This window comes from Diabrotica virgifera, chromosome 5 (assembly GCF_917563875.1).
Source record: "Diabrotica virgifera virgifera chromosome 5, PGI_DIABVI_V3a".
NCBI lineage: Eukaryota > Metazoa > Arthropoda > Insecta > Coleoptera > Chrysomelidae > Diabrotica > Diabrotica virgifera.
This window is the reverse complement of record NC_065447.1, coordinates 206007176-206024275: the sequence shown is the minus strand read 5'-3', so window position 1 is coordinate 206024275 and position 17100 is coordinate 206007176. Positions and strand designations below refer to the sequence as shown.

Sequence of the window (17100 nt, the reverse complement as noted above, 5' to 3'; positions counted from 1 at the left end):
CTGTTCAGTACAGAAATTAAGCAAATATGGTGTGGATATAAACAAACTCTCTCCGTTTCACAAATGATTTGACTAACCTCTTTTGTTTCTTCTCTACTTCTTTTCCCGGATTGCGTCGTTCTCGATTCTCCCACACATACTCTTAGGATGTTGCGAAAGGTCCCTCTCGTCCAAACTGCTTCACAAACAAACAAAACAGGACTCGCTCGAATGCTCGAATCAGTTTTCTCTCTGCTCGATATCTTGTGCAAATAGATACCAATCGGCTACTCGTTCTAGACAGAAACAGGAATCTTCCTCGGACACAAGAAAATTAACTTCTCAAACCGGTCAACGATTTCGTTTCAACTTGATTCTGCTCGCAAAGGCCAATTTCACCACTTTACACTGACTTCTCACTTTTCAAAAACTGGACTGCTGTCTCCAGATATTTTTTACACAGTGCCTATTTTTTCTCTCGTCAAAATCAGACTCAACACTCTCATCCCTTCCATCCATCATTTTCCACCAATCACAAAACATCTTTTCTACCCACTACACCCATATTATCATTTCTTAAGAACCAATTTAATTTGTATTCAACTTTCCATTTTGTTAAATTCTCGGAGACATCAAATTACTTTCGTTGTTTCAAAATGCTAAACAAAAAGCCTTACATTCTAAACTCACTAAATTTGTTTACCGCTTAACCTTATTCGAATGTTTTATAAATTGTCTTATTGTCCATTGCAAAGCGAAATAAACGGTATTGTCTAATCTGACCGCATCATTGTCTAAGTCCGTTCAAAAACCCATTAAGAAAACCACCTTCTTAACGATTTCACGTTTCCGCGAAAACACTGATTACTAACTAAATTATCCTATTACAATTTTTGGTCATATACAGGGCGATGAAAATTTATAATTTCGTGGTCTCTCATATAAATTTATTTTCTAAATTTTTCAAAAAAAAATTATACAACAATATATTATCGCCATTAAAAACAGCTTAACTAAGCGTGAGACTGACCCTTATTTGCGGTGCGTCACCAGAAGTGGATTATCATTTATTATCTATAAGATAAGATACCTTAATACCTGCAGAAAGATTTATGAACTGCCTTTTCACAAAATTTCTTTTCTCACTCTAACGTATGTAGTAAATACATACCCATTTGATTTTAGATTTATTTATATCAATTTACGCCGTTATTACTAAAAATTCAGAGTAAGCGCAATTATATGAAATTATTGTAATTTCGAGACGAATCTATTCATGTAAGTTTTATTGTATTTGAGTGACGTTACATTTTCCATAAGATGTGTGCGGTGTCCTTTCCATAAATAAAACAAAATACAGAGTTTTGTTAATCTTCCGGTGAAGATGACGACGAGGAAACATGCAAAAAACAAAAAAGGAGAGAATCAAGGAATGTTAACACCAAATTCAATTATGAACTTTTTAGAGTAATAAATTTACCTCCTCTTGTCATGAAAGAATCCGGCATATACGAACTCAAAAATTTAATATGCTGCTGCAATTGGGTGACATCAATCCTTCTTAACTCTAAATCTATAGCTTTAATGTGCGCTTTTGTTTCTGTGAACATCTTCTTGAAATCAATTATTTCTGGAAGGGCCGATACGGGTTTACTAGTTTCATTCTCTAAACGATGCTGGAGATCCAACGATTGCTCTTGAAGTTGATGAACTAATTGTCGGAATTTGCTTATTGTTTGTTCTCTGTCAGCTATGGTTTCTAAAGCTGCATCTCTATCTCGTAAAGCCTAAAATCAAATATTCGTTTATACCGACTGTGTACAATTAGGTTAGAACAAATAGGATCTAGTTTATTTTGCGTTTTTGACGTAAAATTTATCAGACATAAGACAAAGTTGGTACACACCGGTAACCTGAGCAACCCTACTGGATATTGGGTAACCAACCTCCAGTGGAAAATGGGGTCAGGGATGAAGAATAATTCAATAATAAACATTCATGGGGGCCAAGTGCTGTTCCATTTTTTGCAGTTTGTATTGCCCATGTGAATTTTTTGTTATAGATGGGCCTGTTAAATAATAGTAGATATATTTAAGTAACGAACATGCAGAATTAATGGAAAAAAGAATGTGTGTGTACTTTGTACGCACGTAAAAAGTTATACTTCTATTATAATATAATCCATATTATGATTTCAACGACATATTCAACAGTTTTTTTTATTGTATTTAAATACAGTCGAACCCGCTTATTAGAATCCCTGTTATAGGAATATCCCGGTTTATGGAATAGAAATTCGAGGTCCCGAAACGTTTCTATTTACTCCTTAATAAATTTATTCGTTTATTGGAATATTATTCCAATGGTTCTAATTAGATAATACCGCTTATTAGCATATTTTGTAGGTCAAAGAATATTTTTTTTAGAATTTACTAAAAATTTAAATTATGTTTGGTATTATGGTTTATCGTCACGGGCCTGTAGTGCTGGATTAGATAGTATTAGGGTAACAAATATTTATTACTTTGTTATGAGTACCAATTCGATCTTTAGCCGACGCCGACAAATGATGGGTCATAAAGTAATTTATATTTGTCTACAAAGTTCTGTACATATTCTCACCCACTGTTGTAGTTTATTAGAATTCACCCAGAGAGAGTATTTACCTACTTGTTTGGAAGATGTGAATTATGGCTTTGTTAAATTCGAAAAGAAAAGATCTTTCTTTACTTGCCAATAAAACTTCGATTCAACCAATGGATTAAGGATGACCACACGGATTAACATCAAAAAAGCTATAATTACCGATAATTTCTCAAGAAAAAATAAGTAATTTTGTTGTATATGCATTTTAATAAGAAAATATTTACATATCTACATATTGCATACATTTCATATTAATTACCTACTGTATTCATTCACATGCATATAATGTAATTTGGTATTTAACACATAGATAAGTAGTAGTTACACTACTGTATTATTGACATAAAAAGACCCAAAACCATTTACATATACTGATTATGTAGGTATATATATATATATATATATATATATATATATATATATATATATATATATATATATATATATATATATAATGTGATATACATATTGGCATAGTATGTAAAACTACATATTGGCATAGTATGTAAAACTACACATTGGCTTAGTATGTAAATAACATTATTACGTATATTCGGTACACTTATTTCGACTAGCCACCAATGATCGGTTATTAGAATATCCCGGTTATAAGAATATTTTTGCCTGGCACAAATGCTATTCCAATAAGCGAGTTCGACTGTATTAAACTAATTTTAGAAAGAACAAAAAGAATACCAAAAATAAAAAAAAGGATATGACTTTGTCAGGATTCGAACAGGGGACCCCTCGATCCCTAGGCGAATGCTCTACCGATCAGCTACCACCGCTTTTGTATTCAGTCGATCATTTCTCGGACATAATTACAATCACGGTGACAGAAACATTAATTGAAAATAAACATTTTCAATAATACTTATAAGGAGGAAGACAAATCCACAGACATAAAAAATATAATAAATATATTTACTAAAAACACTAATAATATATTCTTTTCACGCACACCTTATTTGCGCTACATAACTTAAAATATGTAGCGACTAATACCATACTGTCGGTGTGCGCATGCGCCAGGGAATGTAAAAATTCACCCTCTTGCCTAAAGAAGTATAACTTAAAAAAATGTGTGTGTACTTTGTACGCACGTAAGAAGTTATATTTCGATTATAATATAATCTAACTTCATATTATGATTTCAACGAAATCAATACACCTATCTACTTTAAACAATTTTTTTGTATTGTATTTAAATATTAAACAATATTAAACTAATTTTAGAAAGAACAAAAAGAATACCAAAAATAAAAAAAAAAAAAGATATGACTTTGTCAGGTTTCGAACAGGGGACCTCTCGATCCCTAGGCGAATGCTCTACCGATCAGCTACCACCGCTTTTGTATTCAGTCGATAATTTCTCGGACATAATAATAATCACGGTGACAGATACATTAATTAACAAGCTGAAAATGCGAGCATTGTCATAACGAAAACTTTGTATATTTATTTCTATTATGAAAAGTAGTTTAGAATTATTAATAATTATGTTTTAATGTGCAATTATATCATTCTAATTTAAATGTTATGAACTATAAAGGTAGTTTACTCTTGATCGAAATTCATATTTTTTATATACCTCGTATAAAATTAATAAAATTTTATACAAGGTGTCCCAAAAGTAGTGGAACGGTCGAATATTTCGCGAACTGAACATCGGATCGAAAAACTGAAAAATACGTGTTCAATCATTTTCAAAAATCTATCCAATGACTCCAAACACCAACCTCCACTACACCCCCTGGAGGTGGGGTGGGGGGTAACTTTAAAATCTCAAATAGAAACCCCTAGATTTTCTTGCAGATTTGGATTCGTTGCGTAAAAGTAAGCAACTTTTATTTAAGACATTTTTTTGAACTGTGGATAGATGGCGCTATAATTGGGAAAAACGATTTATTCTGATACCATGGGTAAATTATAGAAACGGTCTAATATCTCGAGAAATACACTTCCAAATGAGAAACAAAACAAATTTTTTTAATACTTTTCGAAAACCTATCGATTAACACTAAACATGACCCTCCAACCCATCCCCCTGGAGGTGGGGTGGGGGGTAACTTTAAAATATTAAATAGCAACCCCCACTTTTTATTACAGATTCGGATTTGTCATGAAAAACTAAGCAACATTTATCCGAAACATTTTTTAGAATTGTTGATAGATGGCGCTTTAATTGGAAAAATACGATTTATTAGTGCCGTCTATCAGCATTTTTAAAAAATGTTTCGAATAAATGTTGCTTAATTTTTCATGACGAATTCGAATCTGCAATAAAAAGTGGGGGTTGCTATTTAAGATTTTAAAGTTACCCCCACCCCACCTCCAGGGGGTAGGTTGGAGGGTCATGTTTAGTGTTTATCGATAGGTTTTCGAAAAATATTAAAAACCTGTTTTTTGGTTTCTTATTTGCAAGTGTATTTCTCGAGATATTAGACCTTGTCTATAATTTACCTATGGTATCAGGATAAATCGTTTTTCCCAATTATAGCGCCATCTATCCACAGTTCAAAAAAATGTCTTGCATAAAAGTTGCTTACTTTTACGTAACGAATGCAAATCTGCAAGAAAAACTAGGGGTTTCCATTTAAGATTTTAACCCCACCTCCAGAGGGTGTAGTGGGAGTTGGTGTTTGGTGTCATTGGATAGATTTTTGAAAATGATTGAACACGTATTTTTCAGTTTTTCCATCCGATGTTTAGTTCGCGAAATATTCGACCGTTCCCCTACTTTTGGGACACGGTTGCATCATAAATCTTAGAACAAGAAGAGCTTTTTATGAAGAATAACTTTTATTTGTCAAATTAAAAATAGAGTTATAAATGAAAATGTTCTTGGTATCCATAATTTGAGAAAAATATTCAAATATTTTTTTCCATTAGAAGGATGTACACAGACACAATACTGGCTAGTGATTTTAGTCAATAATTTTGCCAATTCGGCAAAAAAATTATTTCTAAATAGTTAATAATTATTACTAAATAATTAGTAATTTTGCCAATTTCGGCAAAATTCTCAAAAAACAAAAAATTACCTTCTACAATCACTAGCCAGTTGTGTCGAGTTTAGGGAACGACTAGGTATAATCAAATACTATGGACGTCCATAGTATTTGGTATAATGTATAATACATAATATTTTATAGCAAATGGAACAGTCCATTTATCATAAAGGGGAGGCCGTATTTATACTGGTATAAACCTTTTTAAAACTGTTAATAAATTATTGCTTTTAAAATATTTATACTCAAATTGTATTTTTGAACATCTTATTTATTTTATATAATAATTAAATTCACTATGAAATGTCATTGATGTTTTATTAATACTTAATTTAAAATTTAGTTTGACATTCACGAAGTGTCAAACTCAAATGTAAATAACCTATGCTTGGCAAATCGAGATTTAAAAAAAAGTAGCCTACTTTCTAATCAACCATTTGAGCTGACGTTTAGTGCGTCTGTAGGAGATAACCGGATTGTGACGTCACATTTTAGGCTTTGAGCTCGATTATCTCGAAGACGGTTAGATATATCGAAATGGCGTTTTCAGATTTGGATTCAGAAGGCAAAACTACATAAGAATCCATCGATACACCTGCTCTAAGTATTGCAGGAGCGGCGACGCAATAACACACAGACTTTTGCAAATTTATAAACGAAAAGTTTTCGTTGAAAATAAACATTTTCAATAATACTTATAAGGAGGAAGACAAATCCACAGACATAAAAATTATAATAAATATATTTACTAAAAACACTAATAATACAATCTTTTCACGCACACCTTATTTGCGCTATATAACTTAAAAGATGTAGCGACTAATATTGTCCTTTTCATGAGCATTTTTCAGTGCGTAACAAATGATAGGAAAAAGGGTAAGTCCGTGATAATACACATTTATGACATTTATTCTAACATGACATTTTAGTTAAATCTGACAGTTGTCACATTTTATTTTCAATTTGGAATAAAACAAATCAAATGTGTTTCTCGCATTTATAAAATGGTATTTTCTTTGATTTGTATAGTCTTATAAATTATACAGATTATATTTGTAATATTATTATCTAATTAAAAAAAATTATTTTTTTTATTATGGCGCCATCTATCGACAACTAGAATAACTAGAATAAATGTTATAAATGTCACCGACGAAATGTAATCACCGACGTGCCTTTTTTCTGTCACATACAATTTAATGCGTTAGAAAGAAATCGAAAAACTGTGACGCACTGAAAGATGATCATGAGAAAAAGAATACCATACTGTCGGTGTGCGCGTGCGCCAGGGAATGTAAACATTCACCCTCGTGCCTAAAGAAGTCATTTTTGTAGTTCTTAAAACAGTTTTTTGTGGCATTTATATTAACTGATATATTTGATAAGAATAAAACAAAACTTTAACTAAAACATTTAAACATTTAGTATCTATTTTTAATTAACATTGTGGACTATTCCCGTTGAATGTACCAGTTATTAATTTTTGTAGTGCTAGATATCAAGAACACTAAAATTTACCGTAAATAAGTATAAATGGATAATAATATGCTTACTTCTCTAGTAGCTGCCTGCGCCATGTCGAGTTCCTCTCTTAAATCTGCTTCCAGCTCTGCGTTACTGTCAACTAACTGATCGTTCATATCTTGCAACACTTCCAAATCTGCAACTTCTTCTTGTAGCTTCGCTACTTTTTCTTCCAATGTTAATTTCTGATCACTCAATATCACAACCATTTCTTCTGCACCTAAAGCTGCGTCAACCTAAAAAATAATAATAAAAACTTGTATTATTATAAAGCTTGTAAGATAAAAATGAAAAAAATTAATGATTTACAATTATACCCCGTTTTTAAACTAGGAGGAGTAAACTCAAAATACAGATTCACTCCCAAAAATTTCACTAGAAAATTACCAGATTCATATTCTTTTTTGGTCGATCGTGTCAGGCTTAAACGGTAATCCATAAATACTATATTATACTAATATGTCGCTAAAGAGTTCTAAAAACAACAGTATTTTTATATAAGACTAATGTCCAGTTGCACCAACAAATAAACGATTGATTTGGATTGCCTGTTTATTTTAAAATACACTAAGCGTCAAAATTATCGCATCACCTTAAAAATGGGACATTTTTAATCTCTCATATTTCCTAAACCTGTTGTTCGATTTTAGTGATTTTCTTAATATGTTATAGCTTTATTCTTCAAGAATATCGATGTACTAATATTGTTGCTAAACAGATAAGTGTCACTGTATACCGGGTGTAACAATGATGGTGTGTTTTTTCCTCAAAGTTTGGAACACCCTGTGGAATATTCTAGCGTATATAAAATATTGAAATTAAAACTCAACTGTAACCTTAGGCCATCTAAACATTTTGCTTTTTGATTCATTCGCTTATGTTGGATAATAAAAAAGCTAACTTTAACAACTAGCAACGTTCTTCATCAATACAGGGTGTTTCTAAATAAGTGCGACAAACTTTAAGGGGTAATTCTGCATGAAAAAAAGAATGTGTGTGTACTTTGTACGCACGTAAGAAGTTATACTTCTATTATATGATTTAAACGAAATTAATATACTTTTTATTTATATTTTGTTTAAATATTAAACTAATTTATACTTACTACTTCTCAAACATTTTTATTAGAACAGTGCCAAAAATTAAAATAATAAAAGAATAAAACACACACAAACACATTAAACAAGCCACAAATGATGTCTGAAAATTAATTGTCGAAAATGTTTTTAACTAAATACGTATTTTCTGAAAATACAATTATATAATAAATATACTTACAATCATAAAATGTATTAAAAAAAACAAAAAAGAAAGTTTCTATTGGGACTCGAACCAGCGCTGATAAGAGCGGTTGGTATTGGAATTCACTCGCCTTCTCCGCTTAGCCACGGTCACTATGTGTCATTATTTACGAAGATCGACTAACTAAACGGATTAAACTTGTGATATTTTGAAAATTGATCAAATTATTTTAATTTTGAATTGAAATGATTTAGAATTGAAAAAATACAACAAAACATAGAGCAAAAAACCAATATATTAGGTGAATATTGATAGAAATTTTGATGGTAATCAAATTATATAAATAAAAGTATTACATACTATGTATTTTGGCAGATCAAATAGGTAGGTTTATAATCATGATACATTAACAATTATTACGTACCTGTTGCTTTTAAAAACTATTTAAAAGTCACTACAATATTATAAACTTTTTTGTTTCTGTCCTCACAACAATAAAACTAATATATTATACATTTGTTTACCTTTACCTCCAAACCACAGCTGCCATATCGGATAATTTTTGACATGTCATTTGAACATCCAATCAGAAAGAACAAAGTTATAATGCGCATGCGCCGGGCTGATAGGTTTTAACATATAAAAAAATCACCCTCTATCGCCGGTAAAGAAGTATAACTTCAAAAATAATGACCGTTTCCTTTATAAACATGTGTCCGCAAATGCTTCGTTTCCGAGATACGGGATGTTGAATTTTTTCTTACAAACTAACGATTTAATTATTGCTCTAAAACCGGTTGAGATATGCAAATGAAATTTGCTAGGTTTTAAGAGGTAGTTATTGGGCATTTTTTGACGTACAATTAAGAATTTCATATTTACCATTGGCGTGCATACGGGTCATATTACCCGGTCGTATTACCATTATGCACGCCAATGGTGAATATAAAATTCTTAATTGTATGACAAAAAATGCGTAATAACTACCTCTTAAAACCTACCAAATTTCATTTGCATATCTCAACCGTTTTTAGAGCAATAAATAAATCGTCAGTTTGTAAGAAAAAATTCAACATCCCGTATCTCGGAAAAGAAGCATTTGCTGACATATGTGTATAAAGCAAACGGTCATTATTTTTTCATGCAGAATTACCCCTTAAAGTTTGTCGCACTTATTTAGAAACACCCTGTATTGATGAAGAACGTTGCTAGTTGTTAAAGTTAGCTTTTTTATTATCCAACATAAGCGAATGAATCAAAAAGCAACATGTTTAGATGGCCTACGGTTACAGTTGAGTTTTAATTTCAATATTTTGTATACGCTAGAATATTCCACAGGGTGTTCCAAACTTTGAGGAAAAAACACAGCATCATTGTTACACCCGGTATACAATGACAATTATCTGTTTAGCAACAATATTATTACATCGATATTCTTGAAGAATAAAGCTATTGTGACGCCTCACAACCCGGCCTAATTATTCTCGATGCTTCCCGGGGTTACCAGTAAAGGCCAGACCTTCCACGGCGATTCGAGGCGACCGCTGTCAGAGTATTTAAGAACAGGAATTCGAGCACAGGCCAGTCAGTCAATGAACGAGCCGCGACGCGTGATATAATTGTATTCGAATCGGATTTAATGAAATGTATATATTAGTCATCGAAGTTATTATGTTTAGTTAATTAAATCATAAATTTGAGTTGTAAATAAATTAGATGTGTTAGTTGGTGTTATTTGTAATTATTAAAATAAATAAGTGATGTAAATAAAATAATATAAGTAAGTCTTCCTTTATTTAAATTAAACTTAGTGCCTAAAGATATAAATAAATAAAATAGTAGAGTCAATCGCGTAACAAAATGGTGCAGAAGTGAGGATACTTGAAATAAATATCAACGTAAATTTTCGGTTTAAATACAGTGTGGAACCTTTAAAAATAAATTAATATAAATCGTAATAAATAAAGTGTGTGATCATGTCTACCTTGTGTAAGCTAAAAATTGCAGACCTGAGACTTGAATTGGAAGAAAGGGACCTGAGTTCTACTGGGAGAAAGGCTGATCTAGTCGAACGTCTAAAGAACGCTCTTCAGGAAGAGGGTCAAGATCCAGAAACCTATTTGTTTGAAGACAATCATGCTGCTTTGATTTCGTCAATTACATCGTTAGAGAACAAAGTTTCGACAGACATTACGTCGTTGGAGACCAAAGTTTCTAGTGAAATCTCCCAAGTTTTCTCGGATGTTTTGAAAGTTTCTACAGACATTACATCGTCAGAGAGCAAAGTTTCTAGTGAAATCTCCCAAGTTTCGACAGACATTACATCATTAGAGAAAAAGGTTTCTGGTGAAATCTCCCAAGTTTCCTCGGATGTTTTGAAAGTTTCTACAGACATTATATCGTTAGAGAACAAAGTTTCGAAAGTTTCGGGTGATATTTCATCCCTTGAAAACAAGATGACTAACGAAATCTCTAAAGTCACTTCGGATTTTGACGACAAGATATCGTCCATAAAATCTACTTTTGAAGAAAAGATCAAGGAAATAGAAAAGAAAATGCAGGAAACGGAAAAAGTAGACAAAGGTATGGAACCCACCTTAACATACATTAAAAATGATGAAACCAAATACAAATTGGAGCCACAGTCGATAGTTGAAGGGAGTGTGAGTCTTGCTCGTGTTAAGGTGCCAAATTTCGACGGAAAGTCATCATGGAACAACTACATGAAACAGTTCGAATCGGCGGCCAGAGCGACCGGATGGTCCGAAAAAGAAAAAGCTGTAAACCTCACTATTGCTCTTCGAGGCGACGCTTTGGATGTCCTCCAGACCATAGCCGTAGAGGAGACAGATGACTTCGAGCAGCTTAAAAAGAGACTGAATATGCGATACGGACACGAACATTTAGAGCATGTCTATCAGTCGCAGTTTAAAAATCGAAGACAAAAGAAAGATGAAGCTCTTCAAGAATACGAGGTCGATATTGCCAGGTTGGTACGATATGCATATCCAACAGCTCCCGAAGACATGATGGAAAAGTTGGCTGTTCAAACATTCATTGATGGCCTTCGTGATCATGAAATGCAAAGAACACTGCGATTAGCTCGTCACAAGACGCTGGTTGATGTCTTGTCTGCCGCCCTCGAATACGAATCAGCTACCCAGGCCTCTGGCGGGTACAGTAAAGTTAGGACTGTGAAAGAGGAAGAGGATGAAGACAAACTGGACCAGATTGTCAATATGATAAAGGGCATTTCCTACAAGAAAACAAAGACCATAAGGTGCTGGAATTGTGGGGAAATGGGACACGTACGAAGTTCATGTAAGTACCCTAGGTACAATAACAGTCAAGAGACTCACCAGCAGGAAAACTAGAACGGGTCGGCCTTAGGGGGGCAGCTTCGACCCGCAACTTTTCCAAAGACCCTCTCATACTAATAGCTTCTTTGAAATGTCGTGAAGATAGTGTATATGTGGGTGGAGAAATAAATGGTAAAAAGTATACATTGTTGGTGGATACCGGAGCGACCAGGACCATTATACGACAGTCAGTTATAAACAGTCATAAGAAGCTCTTACCAACGAGGTTGCGACTGCGGACTGCCACAGGTGAAAATGCCAACATCCACGGAGAAATCCAGATACAATTGGGGATCGGAGCAGAAAAGAAGAAGATGTTATATTAGGAATGGACGTAATGAATTTGCATGGATTTCAATTGGATTTTAAGAATAGGGTAATCAAAGTTGGCAACGAGGAGGTATTTCTTCATCCACATGATGACAGAACTGTGCTAGCAGCCATTAAAGAAGATACAGTTGTGCCTGCGAGGAGTGAAACGATCATCGTAGCGCGGCTACAGGGAACTGTAGAAGAAGGAACGCCTGTTATGATGGAGCCATGGAACCACGACGAGGAGGTTGGCCGAGGAATCATAATTGGAAAGGAATTGGTTACTTCTGCTAAAGAAATTCCCGTGAGATTGATTAATGTCAATGACTACCCAGTGACCATCAAGAAGGAGACAAAAGTAGGAACTTGTGTACCCGTGACGTCCATAATCCGTCAGACGACAACATCAGATAATTCCAACGACAAGTTCGACCAAATGGTTGCAGTTGCAGGCCAGTCTCTAAATCAAATGGAAAAAAGAAAATTAAGGGAATTTCTTAGGCAATATCGTGATATATTCGTACCGAAAGGAGGAAAGACAGGAAGAACGACAGTTGTCAAACATAAAATTGACACTGGTACCGCTAGGCCAATTCGTCAAACAGCTCGACGATTACCACAGGCAAAGAGAGAGGAAGCTGAAAGGATTGTTCAAGAAATGAAAAAAGACGGGGTGATAGAGTCTTCAACGAGCCCATGGGTCTCTCCGGTGGTCCTGGTCAAGAAGAAAGATGGAACTACGAGATTCTGTGTGGACTACCGTTTGTTGAACAATGTTACCAAGAAAGATAGTTATCCTCTGCCTCGGATCGACGACACGTTGGACACACTGGCTGGAAGTAAATTGTTTTCTACGTTGGACTTGAAGTCTGGATATTGGCAGGTAGAAATGGATCCAGTGGACAAGGAGAAGACGGCCTTTACGACAGGATCTGGATTATGGGAATTCAACGTTATGCCGTTCGGACTCTGTAATGCTCCTGCGACATTTGAGAGGCTTATGGAAAATGTGTTGAGAGGGTTATCTTGGAAGACGTGCCTGGTGTATTTAGACGACATAATCGTTTTGGGGGAGACGTTTGAAGACCACCTGAAGAATTTAGAAGACGTTTTTAATCGACTTAAAGCTGCCCAGTTAATGTTAAACCCCAAGAAATGCCAGCTATTTCAAAGTAAAGTCAATTATCTAGGCCATATAGTCAGCAAAGAAGGAGTGGCCGTGGACAAAGGAAAAATCGATTCCATTAAGGAATGGCCGGAACCAACTGATAAACATCAAGTAAGAAGTTTTCTGGGACTATGTACTTACTACCGGAGATTCATTAAGAAGTTTGCAGATATCGCTAAGCCATTAACGCGACTTACAGAGGAAGCAAGGGATTATTGCTGGGATGGAGACTGCCAAACGGCCTTTGAAACTTTGAAGAGGCATTTAATTACAGCGCCAATATTAGGGTATCCACTGCCAGAAGGAGAGTTCATCTTAGATACGGATGCAAGCAATGTGGGAATTGGAGGAGTGCTGTCGCAGATCCAAGGAGGACAGGAACGAGTCCTTGGATATTTTAGTAAGTGCTTTCAAAACCTGAACGAAATTATTGCGTCACGAGAAGAGAACTTCTAGCAGTAGTAAAATCAGTGGAACACTTCTATCAATACCTCTACGGAAGGAAGTTTCTAATCCGAACCGACCATGCCGCCCTTAAATGGTTAATGCAGTTTAAGAATCCAGAGGGTCAGATAGCCAGATGGATTGAACGACTTCAAGAATATGATTTCAAGATCGAGCATCGGGCCGGAGTTAGCCACAGGAACGCTGATTCTCTATCTAGAAGACCGTGTCCAGCAGAATGTTCCCATTGCAACAAAACAGAGTCAAAGGAAGCAGCAGTACAAAGAACAACAGTGGTCAACGACGAGTGGACGCCTACCAAGATCAAGGAAGAACAAGAAAAAGATCCAGTTTTACAGAAGATTCGAAAATGGAAAGAAGAAAATCGTCGACCATCTTGGCAAGAAATATCAAGCCTAGGCTCAGTAGTTAAGACGTATTGGGCCCAGTGGAACTCATTTATCTTGGAAGACAGCTTGCTTAAACGAGTAATAGAAAATGATGATGGTTCGGTGAGGAGAACACAGTTGGTGATTCCAAAGAGCAGAGTAGCCGAAGTACTTCGTCAGTTACACGACAGTCCATCAGGAGGGCATTTTGGTGTAAAGAAGACCCTTCAGAGAATTCGGGAACGATTTTATTGGATGAATAGTTCCGACGATGTGAAGGACTGGTGTAAGAAATGTACTACCTGTGCTACAAGTAACGGGCCCTACCGGAAAAGAAAGGCTCCTATGAGACAGTACAATGTTGGAAGTCCGTTTGAAAGAATAGCTTTGGATATTGCCGGGCCATTTCCAGAAAGTGACAATGGATGCAAATACATGTTGGTGATAATGGATTACTTCACGAAGTGGGTGGAGATCTACGCAATTCCAGACCAGAAGGCCGCCACTATTGCAGATGTATTGGAGTACCTCTGGAGATCCATAGTGACCAAGGAAGGAACTTTAAGAGCGATCTATTTCAAGGAATCTCTGATAAACTAGGCATGAAGAAGACAAGGACCACGGCCTATCATCCGCAATCGGATGGAATGGTGGAGCGTATGAATAGGACAGTCGGCAAGTATTTGACAAAGATGGTGTCCAATCATCAACGAGACTGGGACCAGTACCTTCCGTTCTTCGCAATGGCCTATAGATCTGCTGTTAATGAATCAACTGGCCAAACACCAGCAAAAGTCCTATTTGGACGTGAGATGCGTCTACCCTGTGATCTAGAGTTTGGATGTCGACCTGGAGAAGATGTTGCTGGTGAGGATTACGTGAATGAATTACGAAGAAGAATGGACGATATACATGAGTTGGTCCGGTCTAACCTTCAGATCGCTAGCGACCGCATGAAGAAACGATACGATACCCAAGCCGAGAAGGGATGTTTTAAGGAGAACGACAAAGTCTGGCTTTATAATCCAAAGAAGCGAACAGGTTGTTCTCCCAAGTTGCAGCAGTTCTGGGAGGGTCCGTACCTCATTGTCAAGAAAATCAATGACGTTATCTACCGAATAAGCAAGATTCCTAGGGGAAAGCCGATGATAGTCCACCATAGCCGGTTGGCGCCGTACGAGGGAGACCACGACGTAGATGAAGAAGTGGAAGTCAACCAAATTCGAGGAATACCTGACCTTACCTTTGAAGAGTTCATGGGTGCCTACGGAGGTACCGGTAAAGCAAGACATGGTGTTACCACTGAAGAAAAGCGAGATATTCTCGCGCTTCCCGATGACTATTCGCTGGCCCATACCATCCCGGCCAGTATCAAAGACGCACGAGGGTTGGCATCCGCCTTCCGAAGGAAGTTTGGTCGAGTTGCAGAACTTCAATGCCAACTGCCAGCTCCTGGCAAAGCATTGAAACTCCAAGATGCATCACGTTACCTATTCTATCTGGTAACAAAAGACACTGTCCGTGACCAACCTACCTACCAAGATGTATGGGATGCATTAATTCAATTGAGAGAGCACGTGTTGAGTCCGACGTGCAAAAGTCAGCCATGCCAAAGTTAGAATGCAGCCAATTAGACTGGAGAGTTATCCGAAATATGGTAGAAGAAATTTTCCAAGACACCGAGGTCCAGGTGTTAGTCTGTTGCAATCCGCATAGTTACTGGTGCGGAGAGAAGACCGTCCCCTGTCACTTTTATACAACTGGGAGTTGTAAAAGAGGGTCCAGTTGCAGATACCAGCATCCAGTTCCAGTCCCGACAAGGTTCCAGGAGGAACCATCTTTTAAGGAGGGGGCAATGTGACACCTCACAACCCGGCCTAATTATTCTCGATGCTTTCCGGAGTTACGAGTAAAGGCCAGACCTTCCACGGCGATTCGAGGCGACCGCTGTCAGAGTATTTAAGAACAGGAATTCGAGCACAGGCCAGTCAGTCAATGAACGAGCCGCGACGCGTGATATAATTGTATTCGAATCGGATTTAATGAAATGTATATATTAGTTATCGAAGTTATTATGTTTAGTTAATTAAATCATAAATTTGAGTTGTAAATAAATTAGATGTGTTAGTTGGTGTTATTTGTAATTATTAAAATAAATAAGTGATGTAAATAAAATAATATAAGTAAGTCTTCCTTTATTTAAATTAAACTTAGTGCCTAAAGATATAAATAAATAAAATAGTAGAGTCAATCGCGTAACACTATAACATACTAAAAAAATCACTAAAATCGAACAACAGGTTTAGGAAATATGAGACATTAAAAATGTCCCATTTTTAAGGTGGTGCGATACTTTTTGGGCGGATTGTATAATTGTCAAAACTCTCAAATTAAATACAGAAATTTTAACGATTCTCCCAAAAAATATTAAATTTTAACCTTTTTCGAAAGAAAAGAAAAGTGTTCTGTTATTATATTTGATGGTAAAAAATTTAATATTTTTCGGGAGAATCATTAAAATTTCTGTTTTTAATTGACAGTTTTTTGACAATTATTATATTTTAAAATAAGCGGGCAATCCAAATAAAAAATCAATCGTTTATTTGTTGGCGCAACTGGACATACAAATCTAAAAATTAAAGGAATAGCACAGAAAACAAAAAATCGCCGATATAACCTAATTAACCTATGAATTTCAAATGCCAATCGTGTAAAAATTTCATAAATGTCAGTAGCGTCAAAATTTCATAATTTATTGGAGTAAACTTGCCTGCGGTTGGCCAATTACAAACAATCATTACGGGGCCGGGGCGGTAAATTTGAATTACTCCTCCTAGTTTAAAAACGAGGTATAGATGTTTCTATAAAGATCCCAAAATACATACTATAAAGGCCCCGGAAAATAGTGCGTTCCTTAAAGGTGTGGGTAGAATGCACCATTTAAAACTTTCTTATAAATTTTTTTTCTAAAGTCGTCTGTTGCCTCAAAAGAATCAAATAATGTCTTTTACTAAAATTTACATTTG

At 35.4% G+C, this 17100-nt stretch overlaps 1 protein-coding gene across 3 annotated transcripts in view; it reads right to left on the bottom strand.

The window, feature by feature from the left end:
- LOC114336649 (dynactin subunit 1) overlaps nucleotides 1-17100 on the bottom strand; it is a 102529-nt gene that overhangs the window by 25951 nt on the left and 59478 nt on the right. For all 3 annotated transcript variants that reach the window (XM_050650524.1, XM_050650525.1, XM_050650526.1), the window contains 2 exons: nucleotides 7190-7396; nucleotides 1460-1766 (listed from right to left, as the gene is read on the bottom strand). In XM_050650524.1, coding sequence (XP_050506481.1) covers nucleotides 1460-1766; nucleotides 7190-7396 — 514 coding nt within the window. The remainder of the gene's footprint in view (nucleotides 1-1459; nucleotides 1767-7189; nucleotides 7397-17100) is intronic.